This window comes from Urocampus carinirostris, chromosome 16, assembly GCF_059441175.1.
Source record: "Urocampus carinirostris isolate Australia breed hairy pipefish chromosome 16, RoL_Ucar_1.0, whole genome shotgun sequence".
Classification (NCBI taxonomy): domain Eukaryota; kingdom Metazoa; phylum Chordata; class Actinopteri; order Syngnathiformes; family Syngnathidae; genus Urocampus; species Urocampus carinirostris.
This window is the reverse complement of record NC_142364.1, coordinates 32,546,626-32,564,390: the sequence shown is the minus strand read 5'-3', so window position 1 is coordinate 32,564,390 and position 17,765 is coordinate 32,546,626. Positions and strand designations below refer to the sequence as shown.

General features: G+C 43.8%; 1 protein-coding gene across 5 annotated transcripts in view; it reads left to right on the top strand.

The window, feature by feature from the left end:
• LOC148351097 (endophilin-B2-like) overlaps positions 1–17,765 on the top strand; it is a 33,952-nt gene that overhangs the window by 13,106 nt on the left and 3,081 nt on the right. For 4 of the 5 annotated variants that reach the window (XM_088355971.1, XM_088355972.1, XM_088355967.1 and 1 more), the window contains 4 exons: positions 3–26; positions 115–204; positions 1,191–1,291; positions 4,567–4,795. In XM_088355971.1, coding sequence (XP_088212097.1) covers positions 3–26; positions 115–204; positions 1,191–1,291; positions 4,567–4,795 — 444 coding nt within the window. The remainder of the gene's footprint in view (positions 1–2; positions 27–114; positions 205–1,190; positions 1,292–4,566; positions 4,796–17,765) is intronic. The other variant, XM_088355970.1, reaches the window with a different exon arrangement.

Sequence of the window (17,765 nt, the reverse complement as noted above, 5' to 3'; positions counted from 1 at the left end):
AGCTTCTGAGTGAGGAAGTGGACAAAGTAAGTCTCCCTCTCAGAACTTTGAACTGGATGTCTCCGTTTTGTGACATTTATGAATAGCATAATCCTGAATCCCTTTCCTTTACAGGCAGAACATGAGCTTCGTGTGGCACAAACGGAGTTTGACCGACAAGCCGAAGTCACCAGGCTGCTGCTCGAGGGCATCAGCAGCACTCACGTAAGTGTGCACCTCTTAGCTGCAGTTCATTCACCAATATGTAGTGTTACAGACGAGAAGTAAAAAGACATGCACCCTGATAGGTTGATAATTTAGTAGACATTTAAATAAGGGGAGAAGATGTCAATGGATTTTTAAGTTGCAAGGATAACAGAGAGAGAAGCCAAACAGATAAGAAATTCCTACCTTTCTAAAGGTCCTCTCTGAGCCCTTTTTTTTTTATAAATCACCTAGGTTACAAAAGTCAGACTTTGTGGCAATGATGTTAAGTCTTTTTGATTTTGTGGTATAGAAGAAGCTCTTTGTTTTTATATATTTTTGTATTTTATATTAATGTATTTTAATGAATAAATAATTAGTTGGATAAATGAATAAAGTGAAAATAGAAAATAAATTATTTAAAATAAGTCTCACGAAATGTAAAATAAGTTCCATAAAAACATAATATTTAAAAAAAATGGCTCCAATAAATTTACAGAAATAAATGAAAAAAATAAATATCTAAATAAATAGATGTCAAATGAAGACATACTCACCGAGTGACAATACTGGGCCAAAAATCACAAGGCTACTACTCCACATTGGTAATCTAAGCACTCTTACCCAGCCTCAAAGTAGTACTTTGCATGAAATCCATTCAAATAAATGCTGATAATAGTTTTTGCAAAAGTTAAATGTAATACTACAGAACAACAAAAATCCAATTGCAGAAACACTTCAAAAATACTAGGAGAAAACCCACTCAGGCACGAAAATGCAAACACCACACAGGAAAGCTGCCAGCTGAATTTTTAACCCAAGAGCTGTGAGGCAGTTATCCACCATGCTGCCTATTTAATCTTTTTATATTCTTGCATTCATTTTTAGAGCTTAGCTAATAACCAATAATAGTTTTTCTTTAAAAAACAAGTGAGCGATAGTAGTTGGTTGTTAACCTGAAAAACTGTGATGACATACTTTCTTAATGTTATTGTGCTTCTTTGCAGCTGAATCACCAGCGTTGTTTGCGGGATTTTGCAGAAGCTCAGGCCACATACTATGCACAGTGTCATCACTACACACATGAACTCCAAAGGGAGCTCAACAGGTGAGCTTCAAAAATTATTTTGAAATGGTCATATACCCGAGTGTTGTGTGTGTTACTGAAAAACAGTAATTAGTTACAGTTACTACTTACTTCACTTAAAAAGTAATCCATCCATTTATCCATTATCTGCACCGCTTATCGTCAGTAGGGTCGCTGCAGCCCATCCTAGCATTCTTCGGGCAGTGGGCAGGGGACACCCTGAACTGGTTGCCAGTCAGTCACAGGGTACACAGAGACGGACAACTCACTCGCTAATTCACACCTAGGGGGAACTTGGACCGGCCAATTAACCTGACATGCATGTTTTTGGGATGTGGGAGGAAACCGGATAGCCCGGAAGAAACCAACGCAGGCACAGGGAGAACATACAAACTCCACATGGGGAGGTTGCGGTAGCTGGACTTGAACCCTGCCTCTTCACCGTGGGGCTGCACGCTAATGACCCATCCGCCGTGCCGCCCAAAAGTAATTCAGTTACTTCCCATTTTACCGGCACCTAAAAGAAGTGCTTCTGACAGTAACTATCTAATTACAAATGACTACATATACTCAAAAAGAATCCGGCCCCCTAAAACTGCTTTAAAATAGCTACATAATAAACGAAATAGAAGAAAACAAGTACAGCAACCTGTGAAAGCAGTCAAGCCTTCATTTTTATTGCCTTAAGCAATGTTCCCTCAAATTTTCCACGGGTCTGAGCGTTCACACAAAGTCGGTGAGCAACGCTTGAAACAACAGTGAGCAACAGCAATCCCAAGTGTGGCAACTAATCCATTATCAAACATGTCCAAAACTTGACATCAAGTTACATTTTGCTGAGCTTCCGGCAATGCAAAATTATTTTTCACTTTTGAATGAATTGACTAATGTACTATTGCAAAGGTTGTATGGCCTACAAATGTCATTTGTTTTTACAATTCTTTAACAAGATTTCCATTTCTTTTTTTTCCCGGTGTCTTTTGTTGCATAGTACTCACATTTTTGGGGTCTTATTTAGTCGGTTGCACAATACAGAACTGTATTTAATTACATTTTTTTAGTGGAAGTTCAATGTTGGCAACAAGATTGACTTGATATAATTGGAAATTATTTAAATGCAACTTTTTATTTTTCCTGTTTTTTTCTACTTTTTAAAATTCCTTTTAAAAAAATGTTATTGTGTTTATTTTTCCCCAGCTGTTACTTTTTTCTTGCTTTTTTGTTCTCTTTTTCCTTTTTCCTTTTATTTGTTTCTTTTTCTTTTTTTTCTGGCTTTTTTTCAGAATTTTTCCTGCTCTTTTTTTTTCTCTTTTTCTCTCCTTTAGTTTCTTTTTTTCCCAGCTCTTCACTACTTTTTCATTTTGGTATTTTTTTCTTTTTTGTTCTATTCCCCCTTCCTTTAATAATAATAATAATAATAATTTCCTTGTATTGTCATTCTGTGTAACAATGTACACAGAACGAAATGTCGATTGCACCTGACCCGTTGTAGCGAGCCGATGCAGCCGCAGCCAACAGAGGGCGCCGCCGACCACTTTTTAAGTCTTAGGAATGATAGATAGATAGATAGATAGATAGATAGATAGATAGATAGATACTTTATTCATCCCCGAAGGGAAATTCACTTTTCCAGCAGCATCCCTAAGCTGAGAACAATCGAAAATAACACGGGAGCTGCTGGAGTGGCTGCCATTCGTGACGGCGCCGGAGAAACGATTCAATTTGAATCATGTACAAACAAACAAACAATTGAATCATGTACAAGAAACGATTCAATCTGAATCATGTACAAACAAACAAACAATTGAATCATGTACAACAAACAAACAAAATATGAAGTCATTTTGTGCATAATATTTGGTCGTGTAGGGATTAAAGAAGCAAAAACAACCTGACGAGCCGTTTGGGACCCGAAAGAGCTGGTTCTTTTTAATGAGCCGAGCTGAAGGGCTGATTCGCTTCTTAAATAGCAATTTCGAGCCTTGATTTTGGTGAGCTGGCTAGATTTTCTTGTGCACGGAAAAGCTCTGGGCAGTGCGCAATTGCGCACACACGCAGCTTAGAGGGAACATTGTTCTTAAGCAATCTTGAAATATTGAAAACGGATACTTAACCGTGACACTCCATATCCATTTTGTCTCAGGCCCTCAAACGGCTCAAAGATCTCCATTTCTGGCCACTTTCTCCATTTTTCTCCAGGCATGGTGAATTGTAAAAATAATTTTATGATTAAAGAAACAAAAATTCAGCACACTTTTACTGTAAATACTTAGCACTGATTTCCTGTTGTTTTGTTGTTCCTGTCCAAGCCCCCCTTCTCATGTGCTTCCTACCATTCACAACTGGTGACACAATCAAATATGCGCATATAAGCTGACTTCCTGATTTCAATATTTTACCTTATGTTTTTTTTTATAGTTTATATGCATACTTTCTTTTACATTGTCATTAGGTTAAGCTGTATGTTGTGCATATAGCATATGCACAACATACAGCATATTTCACAATAGATTTGAAGTTGATTTTATTTTATAGTTCTAAATTCGGATTCAGCGAACTCATACTTTGTGCTTGAGACAACGCCACAATAGCTGTATTCTGTTTTTTGTATGTAAATATAAAGATACCCATGCTTCAGAGAGTGTTGCTGGTGTATTGGGGCTTGTATGTGACAATGTGAGTGATGCAGGACTCTTCAGCAATCAGTGTACACTGTAATCCATGATTTGCATTTAATAAGTAGCGGAATAATGTACCATGCACCGTATTTTCCGGACTATAAGTCTCTCCGGAGCTTCAGCCAAAGTATGTATAATTAAAAAGAAAATGTATAAGTCACATTTATTCGATAAATTCCTACACCAAAAACATTATAGGTCCTCTTGAAAGGCAATTTAGAATAAAAATAGAATAGAGAACTTGGTATACTAACAATATACATACATACATACATACATATCTTAAACACGCACGTCAGTAACGACGTACCATATTAGGAGTTATTCAGATAACTCTCACATAAAGAGCATGCTTACCAAACTATCAGCTTCCCTCCAAGTCGCACCCCCCGGCCAAACTATAAAAAAAAAAACAGCGACTCATAGTCCGGATAATCTGGTAGTAATGACAGTGGTGTTACAAAATGTTGTTATTAGCGTGTCACATTACTCATCACTGAGAAAAATAATTGTGTTCTAGGAACGCGTTTCTTAGTAACGTGCTAGTTCCAACACTAATCAGAACGACATTTGCTGTGAAATCAACGGTCCGTAATGCATTTGTTCTTTTTCTTCCAGGTGTGGTAATTCAGTTAGCGCTCCACAGCAGTCAGCTGTGTGTCCCAAACCCGTGTCAGCTGCGTTTCCATCGGGAACGCCGTCGTCCGGAACGGCTTCTTTGAGCAATAAGCCTGAATCTATGTCAATGGAACAAAGCCAGCTTCCGATGACTGGCGCCAGAAAGGCCAAAGTCCTCTATGACTATGATGCTCACGATTCAAGTGAGCTCTCCCTTTTGGCTGATGAGGTATGGTTGAGAATTTGTTTGAATTTTAACGCCTTTAGCTGCAGAAGCCGTCTTGAATTGCGTCGTTTTCAGGTCTCTAGTTGTGTAGGTCAGTGTTTTTCAACCTTTTTTGAGACATGGCACATTTCTTTCTTTGAAGAATCCCGCGGAACACCAGGAATAGGAATCAAATAAACACAAGGAATAAAGTATTTTATACTCTTTCATATTTATACTCACTCGGTATAAGACCTGGGCCTGTTTAGATGAACACAAAGCTGATATCCTGGCAGGAATCGATGAAAGACACATATGAAGCGCTTCCTCCACAGATTTCTCTCACTTATTCGCTTGTTTCCAAGCACAAGGCAATTGGCTACCTGCTGCTGCCGCTTATGTTATAGAAGAGTACGACATGATTACTCTGCCAGGTGCTAGACCGCACAGGCACACAAATTGAATAATTTCCTACGGCACACCTGACAATATCTCACAGCATATCAGTGTCCCACTGGACTGTGGTTGAAATACTCTGGTCTAGGTCATGTGTTTTCAGATCAAGTGATTCTCCAAGATGGCAGATACCACTCTATCAGATTGGGATTACAAAAACGAGGACTTCTTTGCTACTGCGCTGAAAAAAAACAAATAAGAGCCTAAATGTAGTTGTAAGCCCTATATTTCTGAACAACAGCGCTATGGCACTATCGTGTGGAGAATAGTGCCATCTTGTAACACAAATATGAGAAGTAGTCTTTTTGTAACATTGCATATTGTCGGTTGCTGTGGTAATGGGCCAAGCATTTGCTTGTCATTGTTCCTCGATGATTAAAGGTAACTCCAGCAACCTTAAAGTGACTCAAATAATACAGAAGGTAATTGTAGTGTCTGATTAACTTGAGGAATATGGCGACATAACGCCCTAATTATTGAGTATGTTTGATACTCTACGTCATTGGGGCTACGCCATTTTCTTCCAAAAGGTCCCTCCACACACCTGACTCCAGAAGCAAAATGGCGATTGCCAGAGGCACCTCAAGCAGGTGGCACCAGGTTTGAGTGGGGCTTTAACAGTGATTAATCACTGATAAGAATGGGGTAATGATAACTGTATGTTAGGGCGGTACTTATTGGGCTTTATACTTCAAAGCACTGATTCACAACCAATCAAACTGTATTCACTTTATAATTGCCTCTTTGGAAATTACAAGTGTGTATGAGTGGAATTTTCTATGGCAGATTTATTCACAGACGTTGTGCAACAACAGTCAAAATAACTAACAACCCTAATAATAAAAACACAATTCCTTTTTTATTGTAAGCAAGCAGAATCAATTTTTCATTCTGTTATATGTCAATTATTCTTTATTGAAATATATTTAAAGAGATTATAAAAGACCCTTTTTTTAAATTAGGCATAAAACGTGTATTGTTCCTCCCCACTATTATGCAGATATGTTCCAAAATATGCCATGGACCTTGAGAAAATAATTTTTAAAGTAAACAGTTTGACCCCATATCTCCTAGAGCTGTGATGTCACCGGGTGACTGACAAGAATCAAAACAATGGCAGGTCCCATTGAAAAACTGACGGCGATTGTAGTAATCAGCAAAAGCATAGTGCTTATTCCCGCTTGCAGGAACTGGAACTTTTACTGTGTCGCTTGGGGACTTCTGTTTTGTCCGAGCCGTGTGCTCTGATCTTGAAAAGCTGCTTGGGGTACGTTTACCTGCCGCCTTGCACAGTGTGGGTTCCTTTTTTCACGTCGCCTTATTTTAAGTATGTTATAGTGAATTTTCTCTCGGGTTATTCGGCGCTTGTCTTGCAATTGATATAACATTGTCCAGATAGCTCCCCGTTGGTGTGCGGGCTCAGGAAGCCTTCCAGTTTTTTTTTGTCTAGATTAGCCTCGTTGGCAATTGGCTAGCTGGCCAGCCTGTCATGCTCAGTTTTTTTCTCCCGGCTGGGTTCGTGTTTGTTGCTGCCTTGGCTTGCGGTTATCCTGGCTGCTTACTGCATGTTTTCGGTAAGCCAGCATCCCGTTTTTTTCCGCTGATCGGCCCTGGTTCGTCCTCTATAGAAGCCAGCTACCCTGCCGTGTCCTGACTGGTTCAGCCAGTTAGTCATTTTTGCCATTTTGCCCCACTTTGGCTGCTCGCCATTTGTTGTACCATTGCTGCACCCACCTGCGACACAACACCTAGCCATATTCCACAAAAACTACCAAAACTTGGTTTAAAACTCTCAAAACCTGTTCCGCAAGTTAACATGTAAACCAATAGGGTGACTGGCTTGCTAGGGTGCTGGCGTTCTCCCCATGACGTCACAGTTTAGGAAGTCAAAGACGAGACGGATTATCTTCAAAATGTATTATCTTGGAAAATAATTGGAATATACAAATTAGAGATATACATAGATATTATGCAAAAAAACATGCACTATTTTCTCTCATTTTGTATGTGTTCGAATTTGGGAATCCCTTTAAAATTAATGAGTCGGCATAGGAATTCTACATTAAGCCGTAGCTCCCAACCTTTAGCCCTTTTTTCCATTTCTGGTATAACAAAAACAAACAACAATGTTCTTTCTTTTTTGAAATACATGAAAATTTGAATCAAACAATAAATGATAAGTACTGATAATTGGAAAACTATCAGCTCAAATGCCGAAGGTATCCATCACTAACAAAAACGAAAACATGCACTATTCATAGAGATTATTTCTGAAAGCTATTTTTGAAAATGTTTTTAAAAGCTTTAACTTATTTTACAATTTTGTGAGTTTCTTACTTTTTTAACAAAATGGCCAAGTTCTAAAATAAGATACCTAAAGTTTATGTAGACACAGGTAGATGTGTGAAGCGTGTGAAGTCTAAGCAGCAAGATGGACACGAGGATGGACGCGAGGATGTAACTAATTCCACCATTCATTCCTCGCCGGACAACCGAAGCTTTAAACTCAGCGCTCACGAACGGCCACAACGCCGGGAGCTTTTGAAGATCTCGACAAAGACTACAAAGAGTTCAGCTAAGTCAAATGATTCAGCAAAGCTAAAATTTGGTCTTTTGAATGTTAGATCCCTCGCCCCTAAAGCTTTACTTGTAGATAATATTATTCGTGATTATAAACTGAATTGTATGGGTCTTTGTGAAACGTGGTTACGCCCGGATGAGTACTTAGCGCTTAATTATGCTTCTCCCCCAGACTACCAGAGTAGTCATACAGCACGCACGCTGAAAAGGGGTGGTGGTGTTGCGCTAATCTCCGAAAAATCGCTTAAATTTAATCCACGGACCGCTAATAATTACAAAACGTTTGAGGCTCTTGTGACGCGGTCCCCTCAATTGTCAATTGATGTAATAACTATCTATCGTGCTCCTGGGCCATACACAACTTTCTTAGACGAATTCGCTGAACTTTTGTCTGAACTAGTAACCTATGCAGACAAAATTATAATTATGGGAGACTTTAATATTCATATGAATGACCCACACAGTTCACTCACTATTGCGTTTAGTTCTTTACTTGATGGATTTGGTTTTACTCAACTAGTTGATTTGCCAACCCATAAAAATGGGAACACGCTAGACTTGATTCTGACTCGAGGAGTTTTAACCTCAAACATTACGGTGCTACCGTGTACTACCGTTATCTCCGATCATTATTTAGTGACATTTGAGGTGCTAACTAAATGTAGTGTTAAAAAAGCTGAAGGATTTAGCGGACGCAATATAAGCACTGGCACAGTTTCTGAGCTCCTTGAACTCCTTCCTGAAGCAGTTGCGTCCTTTCCTAAATACACTGGCTCGATTGACTCACTCACGAATGAGTTCAATACCACCCTGACTAGTGTGATGGATACCATAGCGCCCTTAAAACTAAAATCACGTCCTAAAAGACGCACACCTTGGTTTACTGATGAAACTAGAACCCTTAAAAAAGAATGCAGGAAATGGGAGAGAAAATGGCGCGCTACCAAGCTTGAGGTTTTCCATCAAACCTGGTGTGATAGCTTGTTAAAGTATAAAGCGGCCCTTGCCTCTGCAAAATCGGCCTACCTTTCGAAGGTGATTGCGTCTCAAAAGAACAACCCCAAAGCCCTTTTTGACACTGTAGCATCGCTTACAAGGCAACAGACTACCGCTGATAGTTCGACACACTCTGCTCAGGACTTAATGGTCTTCTTCACTAAAAAGATTCAATGCATACAGGAAGAAATTGCTAAAGATACTATTAGTACCACTCATATTAAAGAACTGAAACTTACAGATGCACGACAGGGTGGCTGCCCAGGGAAAATGGCCGGTTTTAGTGAACTGTCACTTGATGATCTCAAACAAGTGGTGACTGCGGCCAAACCGACAACTTGCCAGTTCGACCCGCTCCCAGGTTCACTTATTAAAAGTCTTTTTAGCGTCATTGGGCCTTCAGTTCTAAATATTATAAATACATCACTCTCCTCAGGTGTAGTTCCAGCAGCTTTTAAGTCCGCCGTTATTAAACCCACACTAAAACGACCCAACCTTGATCCAGAAATCTTAAGTAATTACAGACCTGTGTCAAACCTACCTTTCCTCTCTAAAGTACTCGAAAGAGTAGTGGCACAGCAGCTGAATGCTTTCATATCTGAGAACAACCTTTTTGAATCGATGCAATCAGGATTCAGGGCTAACCACTCTACTGAGACAGCGCTGATCAAGGTAACAAATGATCTCCTAATGTCAATGGATTCTGGCGCTTCATCACTTTTGCTGCTGCTGGATCTTAGTGCTGCTTTTGACACAGTGCGCCACAATATCCTACTAGAACGGTTGGAAAAATGGATTGGTCTCTCAGGAACCGTCCTCTCGTGGTTCAGATCCTACCTCTCAGATAGGACGCACTGTGTGAAATATGGTGAAACGACATCTGAGCCCTTTAATGTTACCTGCGGTGTTCCGCAGGGTTCTGTGCTCGGCCCCCTACTTTTCAACATTTACATGCTTCCATTAGGTGATATTATCCGCAAGTACAATATCAGCTTCCACTGCTACGCAGACGACACTCAACTATATCTTCCGTTGGAGGAATCTTCCACACTAAACTGTGGAAATTTGGAGGCCTGTCTCACTGAGATAAAAGAGTGGATGTCACTCAATTTCTTGCGTCTTAACCCTGAAAAGACCGAAATGTTAGTCATTGGTCCTTCTAAATGCCGTGACTTCTTCTCAAAAACTGCTGTGAACCTTGACAAATGTCACATCACACAGAGTGACTCAGTTAAAAATTTAGGTGTCATATTTGACCCTGATCTATCATTTGAGATGCATGTAAAGCAAATTACTAGAACTGCCTTCTTCCATCTTCGCAACATTGCTAAAATCCGTTCAATACTGTCTCAGTCTGATGCGGAAACAATAATTCATGCATTTGTTACCTCCCGTCTCGACTACTGTAATGCACTACTTTCCGGTCTCCCGAAGTCCAGAATCAAGTCTCTTCAGCTAGTACAAAATGCCGCAGCGAGGCTTTTAACTAGGACAAAAAAGTACGATCACATAACACCGATTTTGGCTAACCTGCATTGGCTCCCAGTTAGCCAAAGATGTGACTTCAAAGTTCTCTTAGTACTGTACAAAATCATACATGGACTTGCTCCCTCTTATCTTTCAGATCTGATCTGCCGCTATGTCCCGGTCCGAAGCCTGCGATCTGAGAGTGCCGGTCTTCTGGTGATCCCGAGAGCAAAGAAGTCTTCTGCTGGTTCGAGAGCGTTCTCCATCCGGGCACCGGTGCTGTGGAATGCTCTTCCCCTTGAGATCCGATCTGCAACCTCAGTGGAAATGTTTAAATCTAAACTTAAAACTCACCTCTACTCTATTGCATACGAATAACCTACTCCTCTTGTCGGTTGACAATAGTCTGTGTAATATAGTGTAACAATCTGTGAAGCCCTTTGAGACTCTTCGTGATTTAGGGCTATACAAAAATAAATGACTTGACTTGACTTGACTAATGTGACATTTGTCCACGGTTACATTTCAAGGTCCAACTAAACCTGTGAACATACGTCATGAAACAAAATAAGTACCTTCAGACTAGTGGCATTTTTAATTAAGAATTGTTGAAGGGAAGTAGTTTTCTTCTCTTGACCTACGCCTGATCGTTGAATTTCGGTTGCTGAGAATGTTGGTAGAGTCAAAGGCTGGACATTAAATACTGCTTTAGAAGTTTTATAATGGCAGAATATTCTTCGTTATGTAGACAAAGGCCACATTCTGGCAACAGTGTGCAAGTCACATTCGAAACAAGCTTTTTGTAATTTTTATGAAGTGTTGCTAAAAGGCTGCAGTTTCAGGTTGTTTTCCATCGCTAATCGATATCCCTTTGTCAACCTTTTTGACAGTTTTTTGATCAATAACCTGCTATCACCCATTTTGACAACTTTCCCTTGTGGCCTGGTGGTTGTTGGACCTATTGACATGTGGCGCTTTTGCGGTTAGCAAAACAATCCAAATATATGGCCAAAGTTGATATACTTCTTTTTTTATAGTAGTCTTCAAAAGCAGTCAACATGTTGCCTTCAGAAAACATTTTAAGTACACACAATAATGCAAGTGAGGAATGTAACCTTTGTGGTAATTGACTCATTTTACTTTCTAGCATTGAATTTATTGAATTTCAAAGCACATTGACCCCCTCCCTCCAACCAAAAAGGTTTATTTTGAAAGAGTACAATAAAGTTATTATTTACATTCAAATTTAGTTTTGAAATTAAGACATGATGAATTTATGTATTCAATTTAAAATGTAAGACACCCCTTATGATGAGACAAAACTTTGGTCCTCAATTTCCCTCGCCCGGACGCTGGTTACCGGGGCCCCCTTCTGGAGCCAGGCCTGGAGGTGGGGTCCGCTGGCGAGCGCCTGGTGGCCAGACCCTTACCCACGGGGGCCGGCCGGGCACAGCCCGAAGGGACGACATGGGACCCTCTTCCCATGGGCTCACCACCTGTAGGAGGGGCAAAAGGGGTCGGGTGCGCAGAGAGCTGGGTAGCAGCCAAGGGAGGGGTCCCTAGCGCGACGATCTCCGGCTAGAGAAACTGGCTTTTGGGACATGGAACGTTACCTCTCTGGCAGGGAAGGAGCCCGAGTTGGTGCGTGAGGTTGAGAAATTCCGACTAGATATAGTCGGACTCACTTCTACGCACGGCTTGGGCTCTGGTACCAGTCCTCTCGAGAGGGGTTGGACTCTCTTCCACTCTGGAGTTGCCCGTGGTGAGAGGCGCAGAGCCGGTGTGGGCATATTAATTGCTCCACGGCTCGGCGCCTGTACGTTGGGTTTCACCCCGGTAGACGAGAGGGTAGCCTCCCTCCGCCTTCGGGTGGGGGGACGGGTCCTGACTGTTGTTTGTGCTTATGCACCAAATAGCAGTTCGGAGTACCCACCCTTCTTGGAGTCATTAGAAGGTGCGCTTGAAAGCGCGCCACCTGGTGACTCCCTCGTACTGCTGGGAGACTTCAACGTTCACGTGGGCAATGACAGTGAGACCTGGAGGGGCGTGATTGGGAAGAACGGCCCCCCTGACCTGAACCCGAGTGGTGTTTTGTTATTGGACTTCTGTGCTCGTCATGGTTTGTCCATAATGAACACTATGTTCAGACATAAGGGTGTCCATATGTGCACTTGGCACCAGGACACCCTAGGCCGTAGTTCGATGATCGACTTTGTCATCGTTTCGTCGGACCTGCGGCCGCATGTTCTGGACACTCGGGTGAAGAGAGGGGCGGAGCTGTCAACTGATCACCACCTAGTGGTGAGTTGGCTTCGATGGTGGGGGAAGATGCCAGCCCGACCCGGCTGACCCAAGCGTGTTGTGAGGGTCTGTTGGGAACGGCTGGCAGAATCTCCTGTCAGAAGAAGTTTCAATTCACACCTCCGGCAGAACTTCGCCCATGTCCCGAGGGAGGCGGGGGACATTTAGTTCGAGTGGACCATGTTCCGCGCCTCCATTGTCGAGGCGGCTGATCGGAGCTGTGGCCGTAAGGTAGTCGGTGCCTGCCGCGGCGGCAACCCTAAGACCCGTTGGTGGTCACCGGCGGTGTGGGATGCCTTCAAGCTGAAGGAGTCTTATCGGGCCTTCCTGGCCTGTGGGACTCTGGAAGCAGATGGTAGGTATCGGCTGGCCAAGAGGAATGCGGCTTTGGCGGTTGCCTTAAGGTCAATTCAGGGGTATTGGAGAGGAGGGTCCGCCAGGAAGTCGAATCTCGGATTCAGGAGGAACAGTGTGGTTTTCGTCCTGGCCGTGGAACACTGGACCAGCTCTATACACTCTTCAGGGTCTTTGAGGGTGCATGGGAGTTTGCCTGTCTACATGTGTTTTGTGGACTTGGAGAAGGCAATCGACCGTGTTTCTCGGGAGGCCCTGTGGGGGGTGCTTCGGGAGTATAGGGTACCCCACAGTCTTATCCGGGCTGTGCGGCCCCTGTATGCCCGGTGCCAGAGTCTGGTCCGCATTGCCGGCAGTAAGTCGGATCCGTTCCCGGTGAGGGTTGGGCTCCGCCAGGGCTGCCCTTTGTCACCGATTCTGTTCATAACTTTTATGGACAGAATTTCTAGCCTTGGCGGGAATGTCAAGTCAAGTCAAGTCATTTTTATTTGTATAGCCCTAAATCACGAAGAGTCTCAAAGGGCTTCACAGATTGTTACACTATATAAGACAAACTATTTTCAACCGACAAGAGGAGTAGGTTATTCGTATGCAATGGAGTAGAAGTGAGTTTTAAGTTTAGATTTAAACATTTCCACTGAGGTTGCAGATCGAATCTCAGGGGGAAGAGCATTCCACAGCACCGGTGCCCGGATGGAGAACGCTCTCGAACCAGCAGAAGACTTCTTTGCTCTCGGGATCATCAGAAGACCAGCACTCTCAGATCGTAGGCTTCGGACCGGGACATAGTGGCAGATCAGATCTGAAAGATAAGAGGGAGCAAGTCCATGTATGATTTTGTACAATACTAAGAGAACTTTGAAGTCACATCTTTGGCTAACTGGGAGCCAATGCAGGTTAGCCAAAATCGGTGTTATGTGATCGTACTTTTTTGTCCTAGTTTAAAAGCCTCGCTGCGGCATTTTGTACTAGCTGAAGAGACTTGATTCTGGACTTCGGGAGACCGGAGAGTAGTGCATTGCAGTAATCGAGACGGGAGGTAACAAATGCATGAATTATTGTTTCCGCATCAGACTGAGACAGTATTGAACGGATTTTAGCAATGTTGCGAAGATGGAAGAAGGCAGTTCTAGTAATTTGCTTTACATGCATCTCAAAGGATAGATCAGGGTCAAATATGACACCTAAATTTTTAACTGAGTCACTCTGTGTGATGTGACATTTGTCAATGTTCACAGCAGTTTTTGAGAATAAGTCCCGGCATTTAGAAGGACCAATGACTAACATTTCGGTCTTTTCAGAGTTAAGACGCAAGAAATTGAGTGACATCCACTGCGTCACTGCTTTTTGCAGATGACGTGGTGCCGTTGGATTCCTCAGGCCGTGATCTTCAGCTCTCGCTGGAGCGATTCACAGCCGAGTGTGAAGCGGCCGGGATGGGGATCAGCACCTCCAAGTCCGAGGCCATGGTTCTCAGTCGGAAAAGGGTGGTATGCTCCCTCCGGGTCGGGGAGGAGGTCTTACCCCAAGTGGAGGAGTTCAAGTATCTTGGGGTCTTGTTCACGAGTGAGGGTAGGATGGAACGGGAGATCGACAGACGGGTCGGAGCAGCGTCTGCCATCATTCGGACCCTGTACCGGTCCGTCGTGGTGAAGAGGGAGCTGAGCCGAAAGGCAAAGCTCTCGATCTACCGGTCGATCTACGTTCCTACCCTCACCTATGGTCATGAACTTTGGGTCATGACCGAAAGAACTCGATCCTGGATACAAGTGGCCGAAATGAGTTTCCTCCGCAGGGTGGCTGGGTTCTCCCTTAGAGATAAGGTGAGAAGCTCAGTCATCTGGGAGGGACTCGGTGTAGAGCCACTGCTCCTCCGTGTCGAGAGGAGCCAGTTGAGGTGGCTCGGGCATCTAATAAGGATGCCTCCTGGACGCCTCCCTCGGGAGGTGTTCCGGGCATGTCCCACCGGCAGGAGGCCCCGGGGGCGGCCCAGGACACGTTGGAGAGACTATGGCTCTCGGCTGGCTTGGGAACGCCTCGGGGTCCCGTCGGATGAGCTGGAGGAGGTGGCTGGAGAAAGGGACGTCTGGGCTTCCCTTTTAACGCTGCTGCCCCCGCGACCCGACCTCGGATAAGCGGAAGACAATGGATGGATGGAAAATGTAAGACAGGCTATACAGGACTGTCTCAGAAAATTAGAATATTGTGATAAAGTTCTTTATTTTCTTTAATGCAATTAAAAAAACAAAAATGTCATACATTCTGGATTCATTACACATCAACTGAACTATTTCAAGCCTTTTATTATTTGAATATTGCTGATTTTGGCTTATAGCTGAAAAAAACTCAAAAATCCTATCTCAAAATATTAGAATACTTCCTCAGACCAAGTAAAAAAATAATTTTATAACAGCAAAACTAAATCAAACATTTGAAAATGTCCATTGATGCACTCAGTACTTGGTTGGGAATCCTTTTGCACGGATTACTGCATCAATCCGGCGTGGCGTGGAGGAAATCAGCCTGTGGCATTGCTGAGGTGTTATTGATGCCCAGGATGCTTCGATAGCGGCCTTCAGCTCATTTGCATTTGTAGGTCTGGTGTCTTTTATCTTCTTCTTAACTATACCCCACAAATTCTCGATGGGGTTCAGGTCAGGGGAATTAGCAGGCCAATCAAGGACAGTGATGCCATGGTCAGTGCACCAGTTACTGGTGGTTTTGGCACTGTGGGCAGGTGCCAGATCATGCTGGAAAATGAAATCCTCATCTCCATAGAGCTTTTCAGGAGACGGAAGCATGTAGTGCTCTAAAATCTCTTGGTACACAGTTGCATTTACTCTGGACTTGATGAAACACAGTGGACCAACACCAGCAGCTGACATGGCTCCCCAAACCATTGCTGACTGTGGGAACTTCATACTGGATTTCAAGCAACTTGGATTTTGCTCCTCTCCAGCCTTTCTCCAGACTCTGGCGTCTTGACTTCCAAATGAAATGCAAAACTTGCTTTCGTCTGGACCACTCTGCAACTGTCCAGTGCTTCTTCTCCATAGCCCAAGTCAGACGCTTCTTCCGTTGTCTTGAGTTCAGAAGTGGCTTGACCATGGGAATACGGCTATTGTAGCCCATTTCCCGGACACGTCTGTAAACTGTGGCTTTTGATACCTGGACTCCAGCTTCAGCCCACTGTCTTTGAAGCTCCCCCAAAATCTGGAAGCGGCTCTTCTTCACAATTTTGTTAAGGCTGCGGTCATCACAATTACTGGCTGCAGCACCGAGCAGGGTGTGGCTGTGGATACAGATGTGGGGCGAGTCAACCAGTTGAACAACTTTTTCAACAGGTTTGACTACTCCGCCTCATCCTCACCCCTGAGTGGTGCAGCTGTCCACTCCGCCTCATCCTCACCCCTGAGTTGTGCAGCTGTCCTTCCCTCTCCCCCTCTGGACACTAGCATGGAAGACATCCCCCCACTAAAAATAACTTCAGCCCAGGTGTGTGGAGAGCTGAGAAGGCTACGAACCAGCAAGGCAGCTGGTCCGGATGGAATATCCCCCCGACTGCTGAAAGCCTGTGCGTCTGAGCTGGGAGACCCTCTACAGCGCATCTTCAACCTGAGCCTTGAACAGGGGAGGGTCCCTCAGCTGTGGAAAACATCCTGCATCATCCCAGTCCCAAAGAAATCAAGACCTGAGGAACTCAACGACTTCAGGCCGGTCGCCCTGACATCACATGTGATGAAGACCATGGAGCGGCTGCTGCTGCACCACCTGAGGCTACAGGTCCGTCACGCCATCGACCCACTGCAATTTGCTTACCAGAAGAAGGTGGGAGTGGAGGATGCTATATTATACATGATACACCGATCCCTCTCTCACCTGGATAGGGCGAAGGGGGCTGTGAGGATTACATTTTTGGACTTCTCCAGTGCCTTCAATACCATACAGCCTCTGCTACTGAGTAGGAAACTGACAGAGATGGGAGTTAGCTCACACCTTGTAGAATGGATTACTGACTACCTGACAGGCAGACCCCAGTATGTGAAACAGGGGGGCTGTACATCGGACACTGTGGTTAGCAGCACAGGATCTCCGCAGGGGACCGTTCTCTCTCCGTTCCTATTCACTCTATATACATCGTACTTTAAGTACAACTCTGAGTCCTGCCATGTGCAAAAGTTGCCGATGACACTGCGATCGTGGGATGTATCAGAAACGGGCAGGAGGAGGAGTACAGGAAATTGATTCAGGACTTTGTCCGATGGAGCGACGCAAACCACCTGCACCTAAACACCACCAAGACCAGAGAGATGGTGGTGGACTTCAGGAGAACCAGAACTCACCCGGTTCCTGTTACCATCAAGCGAGAATGTGTAGAATTTGTCCAGACCTACAAATACCTGGGTGTGCAGCTGGACAACAAACTGGACTGGACTGCTAACACAGAAGCTCTATGTAGGAAAGGGCAAAGCCGACTTTACTTCCTCAGAAGGCTGGCCTCCTTCAACATCTGCAAAAAGCTCCTGAAAATATTCTATGAGACAGTAGTGGCAAGCACCCTCTTCTATGCGGCAGCGTGTTGGGGAGGCAGCGTCAAGAAGAAGGATGCCTCTCGTCTCAATAAACTGGCTAGGAAAGCGAGCTCTGTCGTGGGCAAAGAGCTGGACAGCCTAACAACAGTAGCTGAGAGACGGGAACTGAAAAAGCTGAGGTCAATCATGGACAATCCATCGCATCCACTACACAGCATTATCTCCAGACAGAAGAGCAGTTTCAGTGACAGACTGCTGTCACTGTCTTGTACTACGGACAGACTGAAGAGATCTTTTCTTCCTAATGC